The sequence below is a fragment of the Canis lupus genome, chromosome 5 (genome assembly GCF_003254725.2).
Source record: "Canis lupus dingo isolate Sandy chromosome 5, ASM325472v2, whole genome shotgun sequence".
Classification (NCBI taxonomy): domain Eukaryota; kingdom Metazoa; phylum Chordata; class Mammalia; order Carnivora; family Canidae; genus Canis; species Canis lupus.
The window spans coordinates 66,928,344-66,952,056 of NC_064247.1; the positions used below are offsets into that span (position 1 = coordinate 66,928,344).

The 23,713-nt window shown below is 52.0% G+C and overlaps 1 protein-coding gene across 2 annotated transcripts; it reads right to left on the reverse strand.

Annotated features, from left to right (window-relative positions):
• Nucleotides 1-230: 230 nt before the first annotated feature.
• Nucleotides 231-23,436, reverse strand: IRF8 (interferon regulatory factor 8). 2 transcript variants are annotated; one of them, XM_025427039.3, is made up of 9 exons: nucleotides 23,347-23,436; nucleotides 19,691-19,865; nucleotides 14,417-14,600; nucleotides 11,726-11,814; nucleotides 10,231-10,336; nucleotides 9,043-9,090; nucleotides 4,057-4,443; nucleotides 3,278-3,393; nucleotides 231-2,506 (listed from the first exon to the last, which is right to left on the reverse strand). In XM_025427039.3, exons 2-9 carry the CDS (start codon nucleotides 19,862-19,864, stop codon nucleotides 2,330-2,332), a joined length of 1,281 nt encoding a protein of 426 aa, XP_025282824.1. In that variant the 5' UTR covers nucleotide 19,865; nucleotides 23,347-23,436; the 3' UTR covers nucleotides 231-2,329. The 2 variants fall into 2 exon arrangements, with proteins under 2 accessions (XP_025282824.1, XP_035572423.2); XM_035716530.2 differs by lacking the exon at nucleotides 23,347-23,436 and adding an exon at nucleotides 22,920-23,061.
• Between the last annotated feature and the right edge of the window lie 277 nt (nucleotides 23,437-23,713).

Here is a 23,713-nt window from a genome sequence, read left to right on the forward strand (position 1 = left end):
CCTCAAAAAAACAACCTAGCATGCCCTGCATTTTCTGCATCCAGAAAATTCTCTGACCTGCAAGCCTCTATACTTTTTGCTGTTGTTTTGGGGATGAGAGAAAAACAAGCAAAAAAATCCTCGAATCCTCCCAGCGTGGCACTGTGTTTCAATTCCCCCTTAAAGGACCCAGAATCAGGTAAAAATGATGAAATATTTTACAGTAACTTTAACAAAACACAAAGCACGAATCAGCTTTTTAAAAAGCACTTTATTAAAATAAAGAACAAAAAAGATCAATATACATTTTAAATGGATACAAAAATAAATATTCATTTAGCATATTCAAGATAAATGCTTTACCATTTGTTTGAGCTAGACACCGAAACCCACTGTTCTCCGACATACTTTTAGAAAACAGACCTGTTATCCTTGATAATGTGATGCTGGCTTTGTTGGCTAAAGAGGAAAAGCCACTTTTGTTGAATTTCCCTATGTTTGCAGGTGGAATCAAACACTACCCGAGGGACCCAGGATGATGGAGTCTTGCTACACACGCGACGCCTACATCACCTTCATGAAAGTGGCCATGGGGAAAGGGAACGGGCATTGGATTTGAAATTAGGGACCCATGGTTACTAGGCTGCCAGGCTGGCTAAGTTGGGGCCCACAAACCCCAGCTTCTCCCACATGGCAAAGTGGTGTTGACAGGTAAGGCCCCTTCCTGCCCTTTCACAGTGAGACTGAGCCAGGGTGGTGGCAGCCAGTAAGGCTGCTGCTGGGTTATAAAGGAGAAAGAATGAGGCCAAGGCTCTTCTCCCCACCCCACTGAGAATGGAGGGAAAGCAGCAGGGCCTCCCCTACCCTGCCTGCTGTCCATACTGAAGATGGAACTGGCTCCTCCCACCCCTGCCACACAGTGGGCACCTGCTGCTGCTCTATGCTCACCCTGGCTGGCCAGCCTCCACCAGTTCCTGCACAGCACACAGGACACACAGCCAGGGAAGGGGCACCCTAATCCCCAACATAGCTAAATACAACTCCCCCCGCCCCCCCCCCAGAAAAAAATGTTCAAGTGCTTTTTAATCATGAAAGTGGTTTTAGAGCAGTCGTGGAGATGTGTTATATGCATAAGACAAGGTCGGTGGGAAGGCTGACCTGCCCTTGCCATTTTGACATATTTCGGGGTAGTCGCTGTATCTTAAAGGTTGCTAGGAAATAACCTGAGTCCCAGCACAGGACCCCTCTGAAGAGAATTCAGTATGACCTGAGGCCATCTGGCACTTCAAGGAGTCCTAGGGAGGGAGAAGACACCAGACACCATCCCTGCCACTGTCCACCCCAGGACCAGGGTAGTGGTGAGAAGCTCATGCCTCTCACCCACATCCTCCAATCCACCCGAGCCACACCCACCACATGCTCAACACCACCAGCTGGTCTATGGGTTCACTGAATCGAAGGCACAATCTACAATTACTTTTTGCGTTTGTGGTTTATAGCCTGCTCACTTGATAAAAAAAAAAAAAAATTCAAAGCAGTTTACAATAGGACATGTGAAATAGGACAAGTAAAAGTATGAATATTTTTTAAACAGGTCAAAACCATTTAGAAGAAAAGAGCAAAGTATCAGGGATGATTTAATTACAGAAATGAAAAAAATTTAGCTATAAGCTTCCTGGCAGTAAGGCCCAGAGGGAAAATTGTCATGGTCGGAAGGTGAGAACACACCAGTTCGTCTGGTGCTGGACACGCCCTCTGGCAACGTGTCCTGGGAGGGACATACATTCCTCTAACAAGCCTGGCGTTCTGCTCTCACTTGCTAAAGAGAGGCTGTTATCTAAGTATTTCTAAAAAATCTTATTAACATGCTTCACAGTAAAGGCACTCCACATCGAATCAAGCATATGAAATCATCTATCTATAGCTCTAACACAAGGTAAAGACAAAAAAAGCAGCCTTGTTCTGACAAGCTGATCTGAGATTTCAAATCTTTTTCCCCGGAAGCAGCTATGGGCTAGGAGAATTGAATGCCAAGTCTTTGGAAAGATCATTTATCTCTGAACGCTGAGAGAATCTGGCAACTAATGATAATTAGGGGAAATGCAGGGAAATAAATGTTTGAATCACAGATTATAGTTACAGCATCCAGATCATTTGGTGCAGGTTTCAAAGTAGAAGTGTGACGCGACTGTTTTTAAACGTCAAGTCCTCGGGGAATGCCCTTACTAAATTAAGAGCAGAGTGAAGCATCCCGCCCCAGGTCAGAGGGATCCACATCTTTAAATAATTACAACAGTAATTGTAATAATGAAACATGAGGCATGGGCAGAATGGGGTGCCCAGGAGAGGCTTAAACCGTGATCTGCTGGTTTTCTCTGAAAAAAGGTCTCTGGTGTGAGGCACAGATGTCTGGAAACATCCGGAAGACCTGGTCTGGCTGGGATTCCTCGGGAGGCTGCACCATCGAGCTGGCGCCACAGCTCTTCCCAGCTTCTTCCACCAGCTGCCGGGCGTAGAGCTGCTCGATCTAGACGGAGGGGCACAGTCAGACATGGAGGTGGGAAGTCCGCTGGGATGGTCTCTGACTCTAGCCATATCCTCTCATTACCCAGTCCAAAGCTATCATTGAGAACTGCCCCAGGAGTCCCCAGTGAATGAGGCCCAAATAGGCAGGTGCACGGAAAGGGTAAGTGATATTCCTGCAAAGACTCCTATGTACAGTCCCAATGCAGTCCCCAACTGGTAGCAGCCAGTGTCCAGAATTCCACCATTAGAGTGGAACTTCTGGACTAGATTGCGTAAGGGCTTGCAAAGCCTTATCTGTCTCTCAGACCCTGAGTCAGTTGAACGTGGCTAGAAAGGTAGAATCTTGCTAGGGGGTTTTGAATTAAAAAAAGGCAAGGGGAGGGATGCCTGGGTGGCTCAGTGGTTGAGCATCTGCCTTCAGCTCAGGGCGTGATCCCATGGTCCCGGGATTGCGTCCCACATCGGGCTCCCTGCATGGAGCCTGCTTCTCCCGCTGCCTGTGCCTCTGCCCCTCTCTGTGTGTGTCTCATGAATAAATAAATCTTAAAAAAAAAAATAAAGGGCAAGGGGAGAACACAGATTGTGAGTCCCAGAACATGAGAAGATGGTTCGGAGGTGGCAAGAATCTACTAGCTCCACTTGAGGTCTCCCCAGGCCTGCCTCGGCCCACAGGTGGAGTCCCCTGCCCCTACTGCCTGTTCTCCAGCCCAGGGATAAGTGGAGTCCTGACATGGGGGCTCGGAGATGGCAGCCCGAAGCTGCCCGTTCTTACCTGCACCAGAATGAGTTTGGAGCGCAAGGGGGTCATATCTGGAAACTCTTCTCCGAAGCACAGCACCACCCTGCTGTCGGGAAGCCGACTCTGGTGGTTATAGAACTGCTGCAGCTCTGGAAAGACAAGGAAGGGGCGCTGTCCATCTATCCTCTGCCCCAGTGGGCGCCTCGGGGCTTTCACACCTGAGCTCAGGCCACTTGGCCCACCCTCTGCAGGGCTCCTTCTCCAGGGAAGCCACCTGCCTCCCTCGGGAGTTTGCAGGCCGGGTGGCAGGAGACCTGACCCGAGCTGGAGGCCGATGCTGTTACAGGTGGAGGAACAGAGAGCGGACACAGGGTAGGGAGGTGGCCTGCCTGATTGCAGCCACCCTGACCTTCTAGGAGGAACACAGGGCGAGATGCTAATCCTATGTATGCCCCACAGAACAACAGCAGCTCATGCATGCCATTTCTGTGTGCCAGCATCGTCCAAGGACAAGGTACAAGGTCACCGTGTCCCAGAATGTGCCACATGGATCCCTGGGGACTTGCAAGCTGGGGCGTGGCCTCTGCATTTCTAACCAGCTCCCAGGACCTGGGACAGTTCACAAGGGAGCTGCAAGATGCTAGGGTCCTTAATCCTCCCGGCAGGCATGAAGGCAGGGCTCAAAGAGGTTCCCCAGGATGGTTCAGCAAGAATGCACAGCCCAGGACTGGACCCAGGGGGACACCCCTGCTGTGCCAAGGAAGGGGGCGTGATAGCGAAGGTGCAGGGCAGCAGGTTGCAGCGGTACCGACCTCGGAAGAACTGGCTGGTGTCGAAGACCTTGACCACCTCGTCACGCTCCAGCTTGTTGGGCCTGTCCTTGCACACCACGGCGTTGCCGCTGCAGAACACGCGGCCCTGACACAGCCGCCTGACAAGCACGCCCTGCCGGCTGCTGTGCAGGAGCACGCCGCGCTCCAGGTGCCCGAACAGCTTCCGCGTCACCTGCCGCTGCCGCTCGCTGGGGATGGCGTCCGCTGGTGGGAAGCGCACCAGCTCCAGGCCCTCGGGACTGTACAGCTTGGCACTGGGCAGGCCTGGCTGGCTCAGGGACAGGCGGCAGCCCTCGGGGCAGGTGGTGGTGGTCTGGCCCACCAGCTTGCCCCCGTAGTAGAAGCTGATGACCATCTGGGAGAAAGCTGCAGGAAGGAGGGGCGCAGGTCAGGGGCTGCAGGGAAGGGGCCTCCCCACCAGGTCTTTTCTTGCTCCCCACCAGTGTGTGGGGGGTGGTAACTGCTTGTGTGCCTGGGACCTCATGCACTCCTTCTAGAAATAAAGTTTTTACAAGTATGAATGAATACACAGAAGGGCTACGGAAACCAATGACTCAATATAAAAACCACTATGGCGCTCTCCACTCTCTGGCAAAGGTCACAATGACCCGTACAATTTAGAAGTTAGTGAAATCGCTCCATCTCCCAGCTACTGCGTGATTCTGGTAGACAAGGTCCTATAACACACACACACAGGACACACCGTATACACGGTTTTCCATGCTCTGCAACAATGTGGCCCACTCCCTAACTCGTAACAGACGCGAATGCTAGATCAGGACTCCAGGTTAGGAAATATATAGAGACGCGATCTTTTTCTTGACAAATTCACAGTCCCCCTGGGGTTCCTTGCATTTTAAATCCTAACTCTCCCCCAAACCCTTCATCTAAACCTGTTCTTGGAAGAGTCTGAAAAATGTTCAAATTAAGCCAGTGTTTCCCTGAATCCGCTACGTTTAGGATTGAGGGCGGGTGGCAGGGACCCAACATGAAGTACACGGAAATACTATTATTCCGTTTTCAATATTCTCTCAGGCTCAGGTCACCTCAAGAAGCAGCCTCAGCTTGGTGCTGATGGATCCTTCGCAGCAAACCCTGACCGACTCCTTTTTAAACAAAGGGAGAAAATGGGTCTCTCAGCCTCGGGCAGGTGGTGTCATCGGACCAGAATTTCTGAACAGTGCTTTGACCTCTAAATTCCTACTTATAGCAAGTGGCACTGGTTCACCTTTTACAGGCATAGATGGTCTCCATTTAAAATAAGTCTTAAAAAGTGACACTTAGTGAAAAGAATGTTAATAGTAGTACAGGTGGTATCAAGATATGAAAACCCACTGCAAAACGTGTGGTTCAAGTGACTGAAGTTTGGGAACCTTTAAGCTAGGGAAGGAATGAAGACAACAGCTAACTTCCAGGACAGTCCCAGCGAAATCTGCATTTTAATATCCTTAAACTGTAAGAACTACATGCACTATCAGTGAACTTGATGAGTTTGGGGCACCTTCTAAGTGTCCTAGATCTGTCCTGGGATGCCCCCTTGGAGCCACACAAACTGTGAGCTGCCCAAATCCATGGTGACCCCTAGAGTTGTGCAGTGCACCACCCACACAACTGTCAGGGGCAGACATATTGGGTGGTCACCTGGGTTAATGCTGCTATGTACCTATAATTCCTTGGACCCTCCCACTGGGCTCTGCTTAAAAATAATTTGCTCAAAGAATAAGACTCCCGCTACTGTTCACAGGCTCCATGTTCTTCCATTTGGAGTTAAATGGCATTCTAGAATCACGCAGGGTTGGGAGCTTCAGGTGTTCCGATCTGATTCATGTGACATGTGGGAGGCCCGGGGGGGGCGGTGGGGAGTCACCTGGCTGTAAGTGGCAACGCCAGCATCTGACCACACGTCTGGTTATGCCCTGTTCACCACCCTGCCCACTGTGCCAAGTCTGTAACATCTGCATCTCCTGATGACACACTCCACTTCCTTCACTCCACAACAACTGCATGAACTTTGTCCCAGTGAAGGAAACACTCTGGATGACTCTGTCACCATTCTGCACCTCCGCTCTGCCACTGCCAAGGCTTTCTTCCTACCACCACCTCTGGGCCCGTGAACTGCTCCCTTGGGAGCGGCAGTGTTCCACAGATGCCTGGGGGAGGCCATCCTGGTGACCCCAGTGCCACAGGGCAGCTTAGCTTGGGGAAGGTTTGAGCTGGAAGGGCCTGAGTGAGGACCACTGCACCCAAGAGGTAAAAGCAGCAGAGGCCCACGGAGAAGCCACCACTGAGATCACCACGTAACTCCAGCCAGCCCTTCTGCAAGTCTCAGCAGCCAACTGCGACCTGTCCTGCCTCCCCAACAGCCACCTGCCCACTGGGGGACGGCCTCACCACAGTGGCAGCAAAGCAACAATGCCAGGAGCAGAGATGTCCTGACATGGGAGCCCAACTGTGGGACCCGGGGCAAGCAGTTTCATCACTCTGTGCCTCAATCTCCCCATCAGCAAAGAAGAGAATAGCAGGACCCAACCCCTCAGGTGGCTGAGGACTGCATGAGCTCACGTTTGTGCTTAGCACATGTAAGCACCGCACCAGCAGCTACTACTACATAAATCAGGGTAACAGGACAAGAAGCTAGCTGTGTAGATGAGACTCCTGAAGTTCTAGATCCTAATTCCTGGTCTATGCAGCATATACCAGGAGCTGTCCTCACGTGCTATACCTACCCACACATTTAATGAGGTAGAGGCTCCTCATTATTATACCCATTTCCCAGGTAAGGAAACAGGCATAGACAGGTTAAGGCATCTGCTCTGATGGCACAACTGCTAAGTGGGGGAGACCAGACTCACTCGTTTCCCCAGCACGCCCGTTCCACGTCTGGGTTCTTTAGCACTGAGCCCCACTGTCTGATTTCAAATGCTGCCTGCCCCCCCAAACATCGTGAACACAGTTGAGAGCGCACAGTTAAGAGCGCAGCACGCCCGTTCCACGTCTGGGTTCTTTAGCACTGAGCCCCACTGTCTGATTTCAAATGCTGCCTGCCCCCCCAAACATCGTGAACACAGTTGAGAGCGCAGCCATGGGCACATTTAGATCCACCAGGGCAGTGGGGTGTTGTTAATCCAGAGTTGTGGTCAACATTTCACTTGGGAAGCTTTCACATAAAGATTGAGACTTCTGATCTCCCCAGGAAGATGGGGAAACTGAGGCTGGCAGCGTCTGAAGTCCATTGGGCACCAAATAGCACTGAAGAACCCAGGGGCAGGGGCCTTTCCACTTCACAGAGGAGTCCGGCACTCCCACCACCCTTCACCCGCCTGTTCGCTCATTATCTCGCCCCTGCAGCACTGAGAACAGGGGACCCCTGCCATCGACTTAATTACACAGGTTGGGGGGGGGGGTGTGACCTAAACAGAAGCATCAAAGTTCACAACTTCTAGAAAAGTGTTGTAGGATTTTCTTTGCATGAAGCAGTGCTGTGGGTTGCTTCACTCACTGTGTGCTTCGACAGCTCTGGAGCAACTGAGCACACTTCCTCCTCACCCAGATGCCTCAGCCCTGCACCCCGCTCCCCCCCAAACCCAGAAAGCACTGGTCAGCAGACTCCCCAGGCCACAACCCAGAGCTGACTAGGTCAGAGGCCTGACCCCGTGAGCCAGGGCCTCCCTGAGCGGGGCCGCTGCTGTGTGTGCTGGCTGCAGCCAGGTGCCTGGCTTTGAACCCAGCAACCTGCTCGCTAGCAGGGTGACCCTGACCAGCAATTTTACCTGTAAGCCTAGGTTCCCACATCTTGGAGGCCAGAGTTGTGACAGTCCCCTGCTTGTGGGGCTGCTGTGCAGTGATAGGAGTGCTATGAATAGGAACATCGCTTCTCTGTCATTTTCTTGCCTGGGTGAGAACCTGCCTCCACCACCCCAAATACTTGTTCCATTTGGGCCTCAGTTCAGACACCTGTCTGAGCCCCATTTCCCTCTCTGCACCAAAAGGCCTCTGGTCCCCCAGACCTAATGTCCTGTGGCCCATCCTGATGATTAAGGCTGTTCACTTCTCACAGACCCGCAGCTGTTGGGGAACACACCAGTTTCCTTTGCTCTAAAGACACTGTCAGTGAGCCAGAATGCAAATTCCAGGGGCCACTGGCAGGACATCTGAGTCTCCAGCATAATGAGACAAAAATGTGCCACAGAGGCCATCTCCACCTATAAGGGACAGAAGCATGGATGGGATAGTCCGAGGCTATATCCTAGCTCTGCAGCCCATAAGCTGTGTGACCCAGGGCTTCTGAGCCTTGAAGTGGGAACAGTAACAGCACTTGTCTATGAGTGATGGAAGGTATAATGAGACGTGGCCATGAAAGTCTCAGCACTGATTCTGGCACCTAGTCAGCATTCAATAATGTCAGCCACCATCATCATCGTCACCATCTTCACCACCACCACCACACCATTATCATCCCCACCCACCAACACCATCATCACAATCATCATCCCCATCATTACCATTAATTGGTATTATGAACTTGAGTGTGGAAGAGAGTCAAGGAAATGGATGCTGGTGACAGACACTGGTGATGTTTGTTGACCAATGACATCCCTACCAGAAAATTTTAATCACGCTACAGTTAATCCTCACCATACACCAGTGAGGTTCTGAGTAGGTCCATCACTCTGCCTGGGGTCACATAAGAGGGGCAGAGCTGGTGATGAGCTGTCCATATGCTCTTGCTCCTGCATAGTTATGCAAAAGAGCCCTTTGGATCTATTTGTTGGTCCAATCTTGAGTTGGTCCTCAAGAAGGCTAGGCCCTTGCTTTCTCCAACAGAGGAGGAGGACTTGGGGTCCTGACTTTTGACACTAGATCGGCTCGTCCTGGACCCTTGCAAGCCCACTGCAGGTCCTTTGAGCTCTGCCTTGGAGAGTGCCCATGCCCCACTCTGCCAACCCACCCAGAGCACCTCCGTACCTGAATGGTGCGCATCATAGGCAGTGTACCCCGTCACTAGTGGGAGGCCTGCCAGAGAAAGAGAAGAGCAAATTCAGACGCAGTCGTGTTGGGGGGTGAGGGGAGGAGAACTGGCTCAAATGTTCCCTTCTCCAGAAGTTTCTTTAAAAGCCACAGGCTTCTGCGGACTTTGGGATTTCCCACCCCCCAGCACGGTAACCTATGTTTTATAAACCAGACCTCAACTCAACCAGCAAAGAGGAGGAGGAAGCGTCCTCTGTGCTGTGGGATTTCTGACCAAGTGTCAGTGTGACGCTCTCAGCCCACATCTCCTCCCACCCCAAGGCCTGCTCTAGAAATACTACTAGGCTGCGTGCCCACCAGCCAGGCCCCATCTGCAGGAGGGGCCCTGGGGCCCTGAGCTCACTTTCCTTGAGGGGCCATCACAGTGCAGGGAGAGGGGGCTCTCCTGGGGCCCTGGACACAAACCTGCCCCCCATAGCCTGGTGGGCTATGAAGCCAGTTGGGCCAGAGTCACCTCCTAATCTCCTGCAGAGTAACAGCAGCAGAAAGAGGCTGAGAGAGCAAACACAGAAACCCGCACTCACGGAGGAGGGTCACATAGTGGAAAGTGAGCGGGTGTGAGGGAGGTGGCATCAGAAGCTAAGTGATACATGAATGCCTCATTCAGGCCCCGTGACCCCTTGGGACAAGTCCTAGTGTTCCCATAAGATGAGTGGGCTGAGTCTCAAATCAGGTACACAACCTCCCCCCATGGGATTCATATCCAGGGCTCCAAGTGAGTGGCTGCACCGACCTGGCCCTGGCCTCCCCTCGGCTCCAAGGGTCCCTAATGATCTAAGAGAATAGCTGGCAGGCCCGTGTGGTGAGGTCAAGTGCAGCTGAGAGCCCCTTCTCCCCTCTGGCCTAGGTAGGGCTTGCCACAGCCACAGGAGCATGGGGGCAAGCAGACCGCCCCTAGGGAAAGGGTCTGTGGGCCTTCCTAAGAGGCAGTGGTGATGGCAACCAGGGGTACCTCTCTGGGCTCAGTTACCTTCAATAAAATAGGGATCACGTAGTACCATGGCCCTATCTGCCCCCGGCTGCCTGAAGGCAGAAAGGAGTGAACACTGTAAACCACTCAAATAAGCCCCAGTCTCCCCCCGCCCCATGTGGGAAGGGGGGCGGCTCCTGAACTCCCATCCTTACCTGCACTGGGCTGCTGCACCCACCAGTCTGAGAGGAGCTGGTTCCTACAGGCCTCCGGCGGGGAAGGGCTCCTTTTGACCACCCCCATGTAATCGTCCACAGAGGGCTGCAGAACAGGGGCGAGACAGAGGAGCACTGTGGTCACTGCACTTCCAGGGTGGGACTCTGGGGTTGGTTTAGACTTAACCAGAGCCATACAGTCCCCTTTATCCCACGACAAAAGAAAAATATTACTTTGCATCTTGAAAGATCCAAGACAAATCCAGCAGGCTTAGCAATCAAGCTATGTGGCTGAATTACAAGCCTCCGCAGGACCCCTAGAAAGCTTATGGCCTTTCTGTGAAACCACCTGATGCAAAACAAAACAGCCAGGTCACCCAGCTGCCCCGATGTCCGAGAAGCAGACAGGTTCTGGGACACCCATGAACAGTGGCGCTGAACAAACTCTGCCATGACTTCGCGAGTCCTGCTTAACACTCCACCTCTGGACTTTCAACCTCTGACCCATTCCTTAATGGATGCTGATAAATCTGATCAGCAAACATTTTGAAATCTGCTTTTCTTGGGATCCTGTTGTGCCAACCCAACCACCTCACTCTCTTAGCCGAGTCAGCAAAAAAAAGCCTTGTACAGAAAATGGGATGTTGCTGGAGACATGAAGCCAGGAATTCACTTGGTCTGCTGCCAGAGACCACCCAGAAACTCAACATCTGCCATCCGCAGAAGCCTCAGGCCGCTTAGGGTAGGCTGCATGTTGTTATCTGCATTCACTGACATCCCAGCTACTCCTAAAAATTCTGCTATCGCCATGTGAGTATTAGGAAGAACTTCTATAGCACCCATACCACTTTTTATAAGAACCGTGTGGGATTATTTTAGCTATGCAATGTACACCTGGTAATAGCCATAAAAACAGAGGGAAGAGGCTGATGTTAACAGAAAAGGGTACCTGTATAGCTAAAACCGGTAACCAAAAACCCACGTGTTTTGCCTTAAGGAGACCCCATTAAGCCTTTACTTATAGCCTATTAACTATGAGTTTACATACAATTCTAACGAGTGTGATTACAAGCCTTTCCAATCCGACAAGGCCTACCAGCTGCAGATTGTAAGACAGGCAGCTCACCTGCAGTGAGAACTAGCACCATCAATTATCCAAGTCATACAGACAATCCCAAACTGCAAGGCAAGTTTACATTTATTCACTGTGGCCTGCCTAAGAAGCCAAGTGAATACATGATGCATTTTTTATGACTGCCATTCAAAAAGTTTAAAATAGGACACATTTACAGCTGGAGCAAATGTCAGCGGCACAGAACAAGTTGCTCAGCCCGACCCTTGGGATGAAGTTGGGGAACGAGGTGAAGGGGCTGGCCAGACGGTGGAGAGGTGCTTCCTGAGAGAGCCCATGGGCTCTGGATGCCCTGCCAGGGCAGGAGAGATGCCGCCCCTCACCAAAACCCACACGGCTTCTGCAGCCAGGGCTGGACCTTACCTCTTTGATGAGCTCATCGATTTCAGAACGACCACACTCCATCTCAGTGATCTCGCTCACACAGCCAGGAGTCGCCATGCCTAATTTGCCTGTGAAAAATTGGACAGACACATGACAAATGGCACTGTGGCATCATAGCTATCATCAAGGCCATAATCAGTGTTTTGGGGGTTTTGTTTGCTTTAATGCTGAGTTGAAAGAAATAAAAGAAGGAAGGAAGGAAGGAAGGAAGGAAGGAAGGAAGGAAGGAAGGAAGGAAGGAAGGAAGGAAGGAAGGAAGGGAGAGAAAAGAAAGAGAAAGAAAGAAAGAGAAAAGAAAGAAAGAAAGAAAGAAAGAAAGAAAGAAAGAAAGAAAGAAAGAAAGAAAGAAAGAAAGAAAGAAAGGGAAAGAAAGAAAAGTCAGTGAGTGTCTTCCCTGGTTTGGAAAAGGCCTAGACATTTTTTCCCGCTGCTTTAGTTGTCTGATTGGCAAAGTCAAAGGGAGAAGTCGGTTTTGTTGCTTCTAACTCAGAGGACAAGGATGGTGGTGTGGCCGGGGCCCCATTTGCTGAGATGGAAAATGAGTTCCTATCAGACATGCTTCACACCAGGCGTTCACCACCCATATGGGTTACATTTACAAGCCAGGCTGTTTGAAGATACTCAAAGATTTCCTGGCAAAATGTGTGTGCAGATTGGAGTCATTTTTTAAAGTTAATTGACAGGAAATGTCTCTGTGGCCTTTCCAAATATACAGCGTGCATCTGAGTGCACACACCAGGCACACATGCACAGCGCACCAGGATAACAGGCTCCATCAGGCATGGCCTACAGGCACACAGTGGCCCCACAGCAAGCACCCCACACCAGGCTCGTGTCCTCCCCATGCATCACCCCCAGGCCAGAGATCCGCCTTATCAAGGGATCAGTGTGCCAGGTTTTGTAACTAACAAACACCTAACTGACCCATTGTTCCATCCTGACTGAATCTTGATTCTACTTTGACAGACTCGAGAATTCGCTAGAAGCTGCTGGTGGGGGAAGTAAGGGGTAGAGGGGGCACCCCCGGTGTAGCTTGCAAACCACTCAACTACAGAGCAGAGTGGGTCCATTTAGACATTATGCAAATGCAGCGTCCCTCTGCCGCCTGAGAACCTGCTGCTTCTCTAACATCCATCCTGGCAGGTGATGCTGGCCGCACCCCATGCTATAAACAAGCTGGGCTCACCTGCCAGTTCAGGCTTGGCCGATCCTGGGGGTGGGGGACGAAGAGAAACTTCTCCATTCCCTCAAATCACAAGTCATTTTGTGTTGATGAAAAATTATCCAGGACTTGGAGGGAGGATGGAGAGATGCCCCTGCTCCCCTGCCTCCCCCCCCCCTCCCCAGAGCATTGCCTATGAGACCTCCCTGTCAAGGTCACCTGATTGTCCAGGGGAAGGTCAGTTTGTTTGACTCACTACTGACTACCTGGGTTTCAGGGTTCCAACTGAGTCAGGTGCTGATTTACACACAATGAAACTACAGACAACCAGCACCTCAGAAACACCCCCCCTCCCAAACTATAGTGGCTCGCCAGGGTGGGATGTCCATAGGCTGGGCCCATGGACGGTATATCATCCAAGCCACATCCTTGGCCACAAAATCTCTGTCCTTCCAGGGGAAAGAGCTAAGGGATTCTGAACCACGCTCACTACAGATTTGGAAGAGTCACAATTTTAGTTTTTGTTTTTTTTTTTTTTTAATTCTCAGTCAACATTTTCAACCTTCGCCCAGTAGGAAGAGCTCAAATTCAGAATGTCTGCACAGCGCCAGAGAGACTGGGGGCTCTGCCTCTCTAGGCACCCTGGGCTACTAAAAAGCTTGGGAGAAGAAAGTGATTAGGCTGATGTGGTCTGGTTGCTACATCTCATGGCTAATCAGTGTGTCTGAAGAATGTTCTAAACCAGGGACGGTAATGAGCTGTCGTGTCAGGGCCACTCTGCAAAGGGTTCTGGAGCCCGACCTGAGCCCACTGCCTCCTGGCTGAGGTTCAACGTCTGACCAGGGTGTGGAAGCTGGGCAGTGGCTCGTGAGGCAGGAGCCTCCTGTTTTAATCCCCTCACAACTGCTATCGGGATTCTGGAGCTAGAACACCCATGCAAATCATCACATCCCAGAGCTCCCGAGTAGGGATCAGGATCTAACCATGTGCTGAAGCGTGTCTGCTCCCTGGCAATGAAGCCAGCGGTGCCACCATCCCCAAACGTGTTCAAGACCTTCACCCTCAATCCTTATCATCAATCCATCCACCCACTGACTTTTTGTCCCCTATACCATCCCCTAGCCCCCTCTGGGCAGCACTAGGAAACAGAAGGAATTCCTCATCCATCCACCCTGCCCAGGATGCTTGCTCCTGCTGACACTGCCATTGTGCCTGGGGGCGAGTGGGGGGGTGTTCCACAATGGGCTCCCGTCTGATGGCAGGGAAGGTGAGCAGCAAGAGGCCACCCTCGAACCCCCCCCCATCCTTTCCTCCACGGGCATAGCCTCTCTGTCCACTGGGAGCTGCCACCTGACCAGAGGACAGCGGCTGAGGTCAGGGCAAAGAGCTCTCAAGATCTGCTTATGCAGAGGAGAGGACGGGCCTTCCACCCCAGACCCAGGCTCTCTGGTGGGGGGCTGCAGGCTGGCCAGCCTCTGCTGGGCTCAGCGCCTGCCATGGATAATTACATTTTTGCTCCTCCTCGGGGACAATCCGGTAAACTTTGTATGGCTCAGAGATGTCCAGCTGGGACCGGTCTGTCACTTCCTCAAAATCTGGGCTCTTGTTCAAAGCACAGCGTAGCCTTGTCTTCCAAGTGGCTGGTTCAGCTTTGTCTCCTTCCTTAAATTTCCCTTTGAAAACTGCCCAGGCCTGAGGAAAAGAAAGGAACACATGAGATAGGCAGCTGCCCTGCCCAACCACAGATGGCCACGGCCGTGGTCAGGACCAGCACATGCTCACAGTCCTGACAGTTGTCTCTGGGCATTGGCTCTCATTCCAGGACTTGCAGGGCTCAAACACCTCAGTCTTGAGAAGACCTGGGCCAGAAGGCCCACCCCCCCTGCCTGCCCCCAGGTCATCCAGCTGAGCCAGAATCCAGCCCCTGCCCCTGGCTCCTCCACACACACATGTCTAGGATCTGCCCCCTGTGGAGCCCGTGGACCCGAGGGCCAGGAGGAGCCTGAGGCCAGCTAGTATAAAGAGGAAGTCGCACATGGTTTCAACTACAGTGTTCAAAATAAAGAACAATTTGTTGCTTTTTCAAATCAACCCCTAGCTAAAATTTAGCATGAAAAGGGAACAGTTGCAAGAAGTCTGACTGTGGTCATCCAGGCCCTGCTACTTTTAATAGACATTGTGTTTTGCATTTTGGCTTGTATTCGAACCTTCCCTGCCCCACTGCCAGGGCCCTGTTTGAAAGACAACGAAATGTTTTCTGCCTCTCTCGGTTTTGCACAGCTGTTCTTGACCTCTCCAAACCTCACAGTCTCAACGAGGACCAGACATTCAAAGCTGGAAACCTATAAAAGCCACAGTGCAGAATGGGGCAGAACTAAAAAAAAAAAAAAAAAAAAAAAAAAGAAAGAAAAGAAAAAAGCAGACAAACACATGAATGGGCTTAGTTTCAAGATTTCAAAATTGGAATCCAGACACACCAATGGAGGGGGGCGCGGGAGCTTAGTGCTGTCAGGTTAAAACTTTGGGTAGCAGACAAAATCAGAGCCACCCGGTAGCCAATGCTAATACAAGGGCTGGAGGATTCGAATCCTCAGCACCACTCAGGAAGATGCAAGTCTTCCCAAGGTGATCCAGTTCAGAGTTCCACTGCAGCCAGTGTCCTGGAGCTCAAAGCCTGCACCAGTGCCCCGGGAGCTCAAGAAACACAGATCCTTGGGCCCCAAGCCCTGAGATTCTCATCCGTAAGCATGGGTTAGATCTGGGAAACTATCCTCAGCCAGCATCCCTGGGGCTGGTGGGCGACCAGGGAGCCACACTTGCAGGAACTCTGTGACACCCCAGCTCCATCTCTCACAGTCCAGGCCTCCTTCCCCACACATCCCCTCTGTGGATGCCCTGAGCTTAGACCCTGTAGCACTGCTGGAGGCAAATGGGGCAATGTTCCTGTTGGTGCACAGAAGCATCACCCCCTTCTTTGACACAGACACAAACCTCCCTCTGAGGTAAAGGGCTTCCAGTCCCTGCCAGTCTTTAACTGCAGCACTTTAACTGCATCGCAGACCATGTGTGCATTTATTTTTTTCAAGGAAGGCAAACCACATTCACACTGAACATTAATTTCAAAGTTCTGTTATGTTAAATCAGTTTCTCTAGCTCAGAACTACTGATACCAGGGGTTGGATCATACCTTGGGGTGAAGCCATCCTGTGTGCGGTTGAATGTCTAGGAGTATCCCTGGCACACGAGATGCCGGTTGTGGCAATCAAGAATGTCTCCAGGCATTGCCAAGTGCACCCTGAGGAGGTAAACTTGCAACACACTCCCCCACACCACCCCACTTGGCGAACCACTGGGTAATAACCCACATTACAAGTGGGCCTTGAAAAAAAAAACAAAAAAAAACAAGTGGGCCTTGAAGAGCTTAGGTTCAGAGGCAATGTTAGGATCAGCTGGGCCTACTGCCCTGTCCTCCATCAGGGGCTCACACTCACCCATGAAGAAAGGCAGGATGCCACAGAGCAAAGCGGGGACCCTGTGGTTGGGAGGTGCCGGGGGTCGGCATCAGGTACTTTGCTTCCAGCACTGCCCTGGGCCCTTTCAGGGGCTCTCTGGCTGGCTCTAAAATATCAGCTTAGCTGCATGATCTGTCAAGACGCTTCTCAAGCTAACACCAGAGGGAACGGAGCGATTCCAGAGTCCACCACCGCTGGCCAGTCTCCACCCTGCCCTGGCGCTCAGCAGCCAGCAGTAAACCTGTGGCCATGGATGACTCCTGACCGAACGTTATTGTCTCATCTCGTGTTTTAAAAATCAAATGTGGAGCACCTGGGTGGCTCAGTGGTTGAGCATCTGCCTTCGGCTCAGGTTGTGATCCCAGAATCCCGGAATCCCGGGATCGAGTTCTGCATTGGAGCCTGCTTCTCCCTCTGCCTGTGTCTCTGTCCCTCTCTTTGTCTCTCATGAATAAATAAATAAAATCTTAAAAAAAAAAAAATCAAATGCTATTTTTTTTTCCTCAAAGGCCTACTGATTTTGAAATACCTGTACTACTAAGTAAGTTGTAGATCATTTAGGCCCATCACAATGCTGGTCAACGAGAGATATGACCATCGGCTTTACGAAAAGGATGTAAAGTACTTTTTTAAAAACAAGTACGAGTGGGTATGAGGGTCTCCATATACTCAGGGATGGTACAAAATGAGCTCAGTCTTTTTCAACCCCTGTCTCCGGCTTACACAGTGAGGCTGGCCACACAATCACACCTGCAGACGGTGAAGAATCCTCTGGTATTAATGGCTTCTTACGCTCCACTAAATTTTCTTAACTCACAGATTTTTGAAAGGTTTTCTGTGGCCCAAACTAAAGGTTCTCTACTTAACCAGAAAACCCATAAGCTGGCTCCATCCACCCAAGGCCTGACTGTGGGCTCTTGCCCCAGCAAAGGTGCGTCTGGGCATCGCAGGGATCCGCCCTCAGAGGATAGCAGCCAGCTGGCAAGACTCTGAGGAGCGCCACGTGGGTTCTTCCCCCATTTCTCACCAGTGTGCCACCCTCCCCGTGGCCACCAGCCCTGGGGGGCACCCACATCTCCCTCCCACCCCGCTCCTGCTGAGATTGTGGGCTCCTTTCAGATTGCCACACTGAGCGACTGCGTAATGAACGGAAGCATTGGGAATCTTGCACATTTTTCTCAACACTGTTGAAACGGCCATGGAGAGCATTGCATAAGACGTATAAATCTGGGGCTGGCTTTATTTCATTACCCCTAGAGCCTAAGTTGAAACAGGGAGCAGGGTGAAAGGAGAAGCCTTGCATGGCCACCAAGAGCCACAGGCAGGGACAGGCCACCTACTGGCCCAGCCTCTATCCCCTCCTGGAGGTTTCATTGATGGTCACTCACAAACCGAGCCCTCAGCACCCCACACATCTGCTTATGTCCATTCATCCTGGTCATCATCAGCAACCCAAGAGGTTCTCAGTGAGGAGGGGGCAAAAACTACCGGCTTGAGGGCAGGCGTGCTGCCAAGCACGCTGCAGATCCCAGGATGGCCCCACAAGAAGGAACTACCTGGCCCTAGGTGTCAGTGATGCCAGGGCTGAGGAGCTCGGGCCCGTAGCCATCTATCACCTAGAATTCCCAGTGGACCCTGTGGACCTTGGGCACTGCTCAAATTTAGCTGGAGTCTTTCCCAAGAGAGGTTCATACTGATGCCAAAGGCAAAATGCCTCTACAAAAGAGGCATCCACAGCATCACCAAGAATGATAAAGGAGCAAACAGTAACACTACAAATCCTGGCAGGACCCAGGCTCTGGACCTGGGTTCCCTGATGAGAAGAAATCTGCTGGACACTCGGGCTACACAGGGCCCCATGAAGGTGAGTGAGTACAAACTGTCTACATGTGTCCACTCTCCACGGAGAAAGCTGGTAACTGACCAAAGAGTTCTGTGACCCTGGATCAGAGATATAACAGAATTGTAACAGAAACGTGGAGCCCACTGCAAATGCTACACAGAGACCGGAAGGGCCAAAACACCTCTGAAGCCAGCTGTGACCTACTTGTGCTCCACTCTGGGGCCAAGGCATGATCTTCCAAGATTTTTGTTCATTTGGATCAGAGGATTGCCATCCTCAGTCATCCAGTGCTGCTTGGGGTCCTGCACACCTGTGCTCCCTCCCTCACCACAGTCTGGGGGCCAATGCCCACCCTTCTACAACTCAGCCTGCCCCGCCCTCCCTCATCCTCACCCACTCTCCCCTCCCTGGACCCTGAATGCCCGCAGAACTAGAGGGGCTCTGAGCCAACTGTGGTGCATCTGTTTGCCATCGCAGAAGCCAGGGCTCACCATGACCCAGGGATCCAAATCACCCCAGGTGGGGGAGCTGCATTCCTGGAGCCTCAGAGAAGCCTGCAGGTGACAATAATCCACAGGGGACTCTGACAACCCAGCTGGGCTGCCCTCACTCCTGCTCCTCTGCCTGAATGTTGGTGGAATGGCAAGAAACCTCTGCTGGTTGGCACTTAGGGTTAGGAGCATGGGCTCATGGTAGGGCTACCTGGCTCCACGGCCCAAGAGCTATGAGATCTCGGACAAGCCCCTTGTCCCTTGGTGCCTGGACAGGAAAAGAACAGCACCTACTGTAGAGGAGCACGCAAGAGGAGAAACAAACATGTGGGTCAGGCCTGGCACACAGTGAGCTCTCTTGCTCAGAGCTGCTGGTAAACAGCAAGCCTCTCCATGCTTGGGCACTTCTTATTCTCAGGGGAAGGAAGACTATTCTTAGACCTCTGCTGCAGGTTCAGGACACCCCACATGACCCGGCCCCGGAAGCAATGACAGATGGTGTCTCTCTTGTCTGAGCTGACGCTATATTGCCAGGCAGAAGTAATAACTTTGAAAGTACAAAGACTTATTATGCCCTTCCTAGAATTCGTAATGGAATTTAGATGGTAACCCGGGGAGGGTAAAGGTCTTGGTCTCAGGGCCTTGCAGAAGTCCTCTCTCTCCCTGACTGTCAGCCTCATGCAAAAGAAAGGGTAGGTGGGGAAGAGCCCTGGATACCCCCTGCCGGGGAAATGCCAACGACAGCCGCCAACTGACCTCAAAGGGGTTCAGTCACACAACAGGTGTGTGGAGACACATTCAGCACTCAATCTATGTTTGTTTAACAAAATTAGATGGCTTTTCAAGCAAAGGAGAAAGATGTCACTCAACGCCTCCGTGGGCCCGAAGGGAAGACAGCAAGTGCTGGTGATGTGGGATAGGAGTTCCAGTCTGTACCTTAAAAATGGATGCATCCACTTCCTGGTTATAATCTTGCTTGCCAGCATGTTTCCAAGGGATCCTGAACATGCTCTTCTCATCATTTTCCCAAATCAGCCCCGGGTACATGTTGCTGTCAATCTGCTCAATCAACCACTGCCGAAGCCGCCGGCCACCGTTCCGGTCACACATCCTTGGAAAGAAAAAAACACGTTCTGTGAAATTACAAATATCGTCTCATTAATCATAGCACCCCATGTACTTGGGAGTCCAGAATTGCTGACAGCATGATTAGAGGGCTGCAACACAGGTGCTAGCCTAGGGGGAAATCCACAGACCCCAGGACCCTGAGCCACCTGCCGTGGGAAGAGCATGCTTCCCTGGGCCCTCTTAGTCCTGAAAACTGAGACTCTGCGGGGCATCTGCAGCTGCCCTGCACCATATACCCACCTGTCCTAAGGTTCTGGCTGGTTCTGCTTCCACCCTTCGCCCCTTGCTCCATTCCGGACAAACACAGCCACGTCTAAGAGCACCATTCCATTTTTAGCATGACGTGGGGAATAATCACTTTTGCAGTTCCAGGTCCTTTAATAAGCAGCTCATCACTCTCAGAGCCAACTCTATCACTTGATGCCCAGTCTGACCCGTGTCTATTGGCAAATACGACATCTGTGTGCTCCAAAAAAGGAGATCCTCAAAGATAGCCCTTCTAGATTATTCCCTCAAAGCTGGGTTAATGATAAGAGCAAGAGTTTGTGAATGAGACAGAGCTGGAGTCCCCTTGAGACCCACCATCTCCCAGCTGGGTGACCCTGAATCATGATTTAACCTTGGGAGTGCGAGCCAGGGGGACTGAAGCCCTAGAGTAACTATCAGTACTGGGCATCCTTGTGGTGAAGGTTCAGAGGATGCATATGAAGCACCTGAGGCCATGCCTGGACCTGAAAAGATTCTAACAGATGCTATTGCCCCAACTTTCTTGCTCAGGAACCCTTACAACCAATTGGAACAAAAAGGAAGATCAACTGGGGCCATAGGACAAAGCAAAGTCAGCTGGGCTAGACTCTTCCAGAAGGCACCAGGATTTGGGGACCTCACCAGGGTACCCAAAGACATCCTCTAAAAGAACACTGTTGCCAGAAGAGGCAGCTTTCCCAACAGCAAAGAGAAAAAGAATAATCATGCCGTATCGAATCACAGCCCACATTTACAAGAACAGGGGTGGAAATCCCCTAGACAGTTGGACAGACGCCCACCAAAAAAAAAAAAAAGGCATTTCTATTCTTCTGATTAAAGTGTGACCTCTTTGGGCAAATAGGTGTGAAATAATCAGTATTGACAAGACATAATGTCCCCAAGAATACGGTCACATCCAGAGCCATGCTGGTCCATGAAGCAAGAAACCAGCCTCCCTACAGGTGTGGGATTGGAAAGGGGGCCCAGGTCCTGGGGAGAAGGAGAGTCCCAAATGCCAAATGTGACTTTTCCATGCCCACAGGTGGGCGTAAATGGGGTGAAGCGGGGGGTGGAATAGGAATTGGACTTGGATTTGGAAAATGCAGACCCAGCAAAGGCTTTTCTCCAGCTAGGCCTTGGGAAAACCACCAGAACCTCTCTGAGGCTCTCCTCACCTGCAAACTGAATGCACCTCAAGCATCCCAGAATTCCAAAACAGCCCCTTGTGCTTATAAATAAGAAGTACAGATTTAGGAGGGCAGAGCCTGGGTGGCTCAGCCAGTTGAGTGTCTGCCTTTGGCTCAAGTCGTGATCCCAGGGTCCCGGGTGGATCTTCATGTTGGGCTCCCTGCTCAGTGGGGAGCCTGCTTCTCCCTCTCCTCCCTACTCATGCTCTGTCACTATCTCTGCCTCTCTCTCTCTCAAATAAATAAATAAAATCATAAAAAAAAAAAAAAAGATTTAGGAGGAACACCTGGTGAGAGAAAGGAAACATGCCCCAGAAGATAACCTAGCACAGTACTGATTCCTGCAGGCCTTCCTGGAGGAAAGACAGGAGAATCTCGCCTCCCTTGAGGAGTGAGCTGTGTGCAGGAGGAGGGTGAGAGAGGCCACAACAGAAGCGGTGGTGTCTGCGGATCTGTCAATTCAATGAAATGTGCCCACTTATTAGGACTTTATTCACCCTCTTAGCACGAGGTTTATAAACCAGAGTCCGCGCTCCGGGAGCCTCCTGAAAATAAAAAGCAAGATTTTGTTTGTATGGGCATTTTTCTAGAAAGTGGGTCAACACCTTCTTATCAAGATTTCTAAGGCACTCATGACCCCCAGAATTGTTAAGGACAACTGTCTTGGTGATTTATAAGGACAGGAAATGAGAAAAGAGAGAGGGCATGGATAGGAAGAGTGAATCACAGAATAGGAAAACTGGACAATACTTTAGAAACCATCTAATCCAGCCGGCCTGCTCACAGGAGTTAACACTGAAGCCCAGAAGGGCACCCTGACCCCCAGGCACCCCAGCAGACTCTTATTTTGCTCGCTCTGCAGAGAAAAGCCAAGGTCACGTTACAAGATCTAAGCACATGGCCAGTCCCACCTGAATCTTCATGGAAAGCACCTCTAAGATTCTAAGTGGCAATACAAGCCTAAGATTCTAGCTCCATGACCCACAATGATTTAGTGAAGGCTAACCCATTAATCCCGTCAAATGTCAAGCCAGAAAAAAATTCATAAGCCTGGTCACATGTTTATAACTTCCTCTTCCTTGATTTTTAGATAATCATTCTCTTTAAGGGCCAAGTCCTATCTGGAGCTAATCTGCATCCCAATAAATGGGTCCCAGGAATCAGCTTCCCAGGCGGGAGGTGATAAAAAGCTGCCCTGCCCCCACCCAAGCCGGATTCCAGGATGTGCCTAGGAGGTGCAAGACTCACCACCCACACCTCTCAGGGCCCCGAGGTGGGGCGGGGAGGTATTTGCCTGGTGGCCACACAGCCCCAAGTCCTCCACCCCTAAACCAAAAGCATCAAAGTTATTTGTCACTTTGGCCTTAGTCTTTCTGAAATGACTGAACCACTCTCAATTCTTTTCTTGGAAGAGCCTCCCATAATCTCAAAGGGCATGCTCAGAACCTTCATTTCAGGACCAGCTCCTAACTCGGGTTTAAAAAAAAAAAAAAAAGTATGTTACATCCCCCTACAGGTTGAAAGGACAGTTTAAATTCTGGAACATTCAGCCTCCAGTCTCTCCATCCAGCAAGCACTCCACAGCCCTGGGGTAAGCAACATACCTCAAACGGGAAAGTCTCCCCTTTGCCTTGGGGCGCATTTTACGCCCAAATGCCTTTTAGCTGTGAGCCCTGCAGGGCTAGGGCTCTCTGGGCAGGGACCCCTGGGGTCGGATGGGTGCGGAGGGCGCCCCGCTGCGCAAGCTAGCTCACCACCCCGGTGGTCACTGGGCGCTTCCCAAGCGCTCCTCCGGGCAGCAGGACTTGGGCGGGACCGGAGGGCAGGTCTTGCAGTAAAGAGGTCGGTCCTCCCCCTCCTGAGAAAGGCCATCCTGGGGCTTCCACGCAAGCCAGACTTTTAAGAAAAATGGGATTTTGGAGGGGCAAGCATCAGCCGCCGGGGGGCCCGCCGCCCGCGCTCCGCGCCTGGCCTGCGGGCCTGGGCTCGGGAGGGAGAGCCGGGACCAGGAGGCCGGAGCCCGCCGCCTACCTGCCGCCGCGCGCCCAGCCCGCCGCCCGCCTTCGGCGCCGCCGCCCGGTTCCCACGCTCCCGCCGCCGCGCTCCGGGGATGCGGCCGTGGCTGGGGCGCCCGCGCGGGTCTAGGGCGGGGGCGGGCCCGGCGCGCCGAGCGGCGGCCGCGCGGGCCAATGGGCGCGGGAGACGCGCCGCGGCCGGCCAATCAGCGCGGGCGCCCCGCCAGCGCCCCCCAATGGGGGCGGACGGCCCGGCCGGCCTTCTTCGAAGCGCTCGTCTTTCCGAGAAATCAGTTTGCGCAGAGGCGGTGGCTGACGGTCCGGGTGTCCTTCCGGGGTCTGCGTCGGGGGTCCCGGGGGCGGCGCGGGGCGGGGGTGTCGGC

Bases quoted from the DNA above. Each gene is read 5' to 3' on its own strand.
- IRF8 (XM_035716530.2), bottom strand. From the start codon at position 22,957: ATGCGCCCCAAGGCAAAGGGGAGACTTTCCCGTTTGAG. The intron at 14,601-19,690 runs GTACAGACTGGA...TCTTTTCCTCAG, and splicing joins TGGATGCATCCATTTTTAAG to GCCTGGGCAGTTTTCAAAGG. The intron at 11,815-14,416 runs GTAATTATCCAT...AATTTTTCACAG, and splicing joins CCCCGAGGAGGAGCAAAAAT to GCAAATTAGGCATGGCGACT.